The 3,385-nt window shown below is 32.2% G+C and overlaps 1 protein-coding gene across 2 annotated transcripts; it reads right to left on the bottom strand.

Moving 5' to 3' along the window:
- Window positions 1–9: 9 nt before the first annotated feature.
- Window positions 10–1,983, bottom strand: LOC130507533 (uncharacterized). 2 transcript variants are annotated; one of them, XM_057002237.1, is made up of 10 exons: window positions 1,835–1,983; window positions 1,637–1,682; window positions 1,495–1,532; window positions 1,326–1,422; window positions 1,200–1,241; window positions 1,025–1,104; window positions 781–823; window positions 625–704; window positions 390–531; window positions 10–305 (listed from the first exon to the last, which is right to left on the bottom strand). In XM_057002237.1, exons 1-10 carry the CDS (start codon window positions 1,918–1,920, stop codon window positions 204–206), a joined length of 756 nt encoding a protein of 251 aa, XP_056858217.1. In that variant the 5' UTR covers window positions 1,921–1,983; the 3' UTR covers window positions 10–203. The 2 variants fall into 2 exon arrangements, with proteins under 2 accessions (XP_056858217.1, XP_056858216.1); XM_057002236.1 differs by having other exon boundaries at window positions 1,495–1,535.
- Window positions 1,984–3,385: the final 1,402 nt, after the last annotated feature.

The following is a 3,385-nucleotide window of genomic DNA, read 5'->3' on the forward strand; positions in this document are numbered from 1 at the left end:
ATAGTGGGATATGAAATCTGATAAGTTACATTATCAAAATGAATTATTAACTCTAATCAGATATTATAGTTAATATTTTGATCAGACAGTACATAATAAAAAAAAAAATGTAACCCTGAGATTGTCTAGGTTTGATCAGACAGTTACATAAAAGATAAAATATTATTAAAACTAAGAAGGGGGATTGGCTGCTTGCTCTCCTCTTAGTAGTGGAATCTTCTGAGCTTTCTTGAGACGAGAAGAAGTCTAAACTGCAAGGGAGTGGATGAACATCTCTTGCGCTCAGCCAACCTAGAGATTGGTACCTAGTATTAACAAACAAAAAAGGAGAAGAGAAGAGAGTTAGATTAACTGCAAACTTAAACATGGCTTGACAAGCATTTTATTACCTCTTGGTGCTGCATGGCCATTTGTTCCATTCTTGGTCCCGAAGTTTGGCCCATCAAAGCCACCAAAGCACATGATATGTTTGAGTGAAGGTAGGCCAGGTCAATGGAAGTCATACCCTGAAGCTTTCTACCATTCATCCTCCTGTGAGAAAATAAAAGAGAACCCAAAACTAAATGTAAAATAAACAAAGAAGAGACTTTAGCAGAGCAAGTAAAATGGGGTTTTTATTATTACTCGTTCAAAAGCCACAATCTATCAAACTCGCTCTGAAAGGATTCAGCGTTTCGCCTCTCAAAATTTCTCTTCATTCTCAGCTGCGAGAAGAAGGGAAATTGTAAAGGCACAATGAGACGCAAGAAAAAGAAAAGGAAGAGAAATAGAGACACGCACCAGATGTGATCCATGGCTTTGTTTCTCCTGATTTTCTTTAGAGCTGTAGATATGCAGAAAATGACACCATTGGTTAGATGATTAAAAGAAAAAGACTACTTTGCAGCAAGACAGCCAGAACTTAGAACCTATTTTAGAGTCCAAGCTGATAAGCCAAGAAAACGGAACCCTTTTTGCAAATTATTCAAGCTTCTAGCCAAACCCCAGAACAGAAACAAAATAAAATAAGGAACTTTTGAATTACCTGCCGATAGTGGAGTTGCAGGGTACCAAAACCCCTCTCCTTGCACGGCCAGCTTCAGCTTCAGCTTCAGCTTCCTTGTTCTGCAAAGTCATAGGTTTCACGATTCAAAAAACTGGGAAGAAAGCATCTCAAATCGGGAGAGATGGTAAAACTAAAAAAATATATGTATGGTGACCTCATTGCGCAGCCTTTCAACTTCTTCTATCTTTACCTTCTCCTGTAAATAAATAAAATAGTTAAACAAGGGTGGTGGATAAAAAAAAAGTATTCGAAACAAGTAACTTGTATCCAAATATCTCACTTGTTGGCTCAGTACAATGCACTGGACACTGCGTAGATGACTTATAAGTTCTGTCAGCTCGGTGAAGCTAGCACATTCGTCTTTACCATTCATTCTCCTGAGATAGCAATGAAGAAAGAAAACCCATGAACCAAAATGAAATAAGCAGCATGACAGAAGAAGCATTTACTTGATCAAAAGTCGTAATTTCTCGACTTCTTTCCGGAGCTGCTGCAAAGAAGAGAAGCGGAACAAGAGGCATAAATACAATTTAGAAATAGATCCAGAGCAGATGATAATGGTTGAAAAGAGGAAGTGCTTTATTTACATACCACTGCTGCTTCATCTAGACTTTCTTCTTCAGAGATGCATCCATATCTAAAAAAGGACAAAAAGGTCAAGGCTTTCTTAAGCTCAGCAGAATCATAAAGATAAGCAAAATCCAGAAACCCTAAGTATCACAAGTTTTCACATATACATACCCAAAGACCTAAATTTTCCCCAGAAAATCAGAAAGCAAAATCTCTTACCTGCTGCTGGAGGAGAATTCGCAGAAATTGCAGGGCACTGTCATCATCTCCTCCACTTGATCTCGTTTCTTCATCTCCCTCCCCATATCGAACAAACCATACCAAAGATCTCTCTGTTAATTTTCTTTTATAGAGACGAGAATCGTATTTACTTTTCCTTTTTTTCTCATATATTTTTTCATATATTTTTAAGAGAGACACTAAATTTTGATCCGACCTTAGAAGCGCGGTTATATTTTTTGTTTTACATTTTTTTTATAAATTTAATTTTTATATTTATGTTTTTATTTACGTTTTTTCATTATATAATATCGATATATTAAAACAGGAATATGACCTATTGATATTATGTGTGGTCAAATTATTTTATGATAATTATTATCTAAACAAACAAACAAAAATGTAAAAAAACGATTTGAAAGAGCAGCAAGCTGGTAAAACATATTTTTTTTTTCTTAAAGCTGGTAAAGCACCTTTTTGTGTGCAACTCTGGTAAAGCACCTTTAAAACAGATTTAACTTATATTAAGACTGAGTTTTACCTTACAAAGATTATGTGCTATACCATAGTCTAATACTTTGTATTTGTGGTGGATTAATATGCAAGGGAAACGAGAAAGAAGCCAATGACAAGAATGTTTTAAAAGAAAACACAGAGCCTAAAATAAAATAAAAAAGCATATCCATGTACTACGATTAATTGTTGAAGACAAAGTTGTGTCATGTGTCGTACATCATGGTCTATATCAGTGGCAGATCCAGACCAATTATTAGATGGAGGCACATAATAACTAAATAAATTAAATAATATTTAACTAATTAATATGAAATAAATATTTTTGTTTTAATTTAATTGTCTTTTTAAAATAAAATCTCCGTTTCAAAATAATTATCATTTTAGAATTTCAAATCAAAATTTATCGATAATAGTTATCATATTTATTTTCTTATAGATTAGAAAATAATTAAGTGTATATGTACTAATATTTTTATTTTGGAAATATACAAAAAGATTTGATATGTATATAAATCTAAAACAGCAACTCAAAAAATAGTATGAGTAACAATCTATTTTAAATACTATTATAACCTATTATTCATTAAAATTAAATATATACCATGAAAATAAGAAAAAATAATTTAGTTGAACTCAGAACATATTTTATATGATTGTTTTTTTTTTACAAATGTAACTACTTAAAATAATATATTGTTGCGGTTAAAACAGATTTAACTTAATTATGATAAAGAAAATTAATTAATTATTAATGGTATAAACGATATTAACCGCTATAATTTTTAACTTGAAAACTTTGTTGGGCGTCATTATTATCATTCATAGGGTCAGACTAGTGATCTTTCTGGGAAAATGAATGAATAGAAAAGAAATGTACAATAATGAAGAAGGAATAGTTGTTCTTCCCAAAATTCAATAAGGAATAGTAGTTATACTACCAAGCCAATGGGAGATGAAGATTCACACTTTGTACTAGTCTGGAGGTGTGTACAGGATACATTCTTGGAAATGAAATTTTTATAACTATATGATCTT

The sequence above is a fragment of the Raphanus sativus genome, unplaced genomic scaffold (assembly GCF_000801105.2).
Source record: "Raphanus sativus cultivar WK10039 unplaced genomic scaffold, ASM80110v3 Scaffold4715, whole genome shotgun sequence".
In the NCBI taxonomy this organism is placed as follows: domain Eukaryota; kingdom Viridiplantae; phylum Streptophyta; class Magnoliopsida; order Brassicales; family Brassicaceae; genus Raphanus; species Raphanus sativus.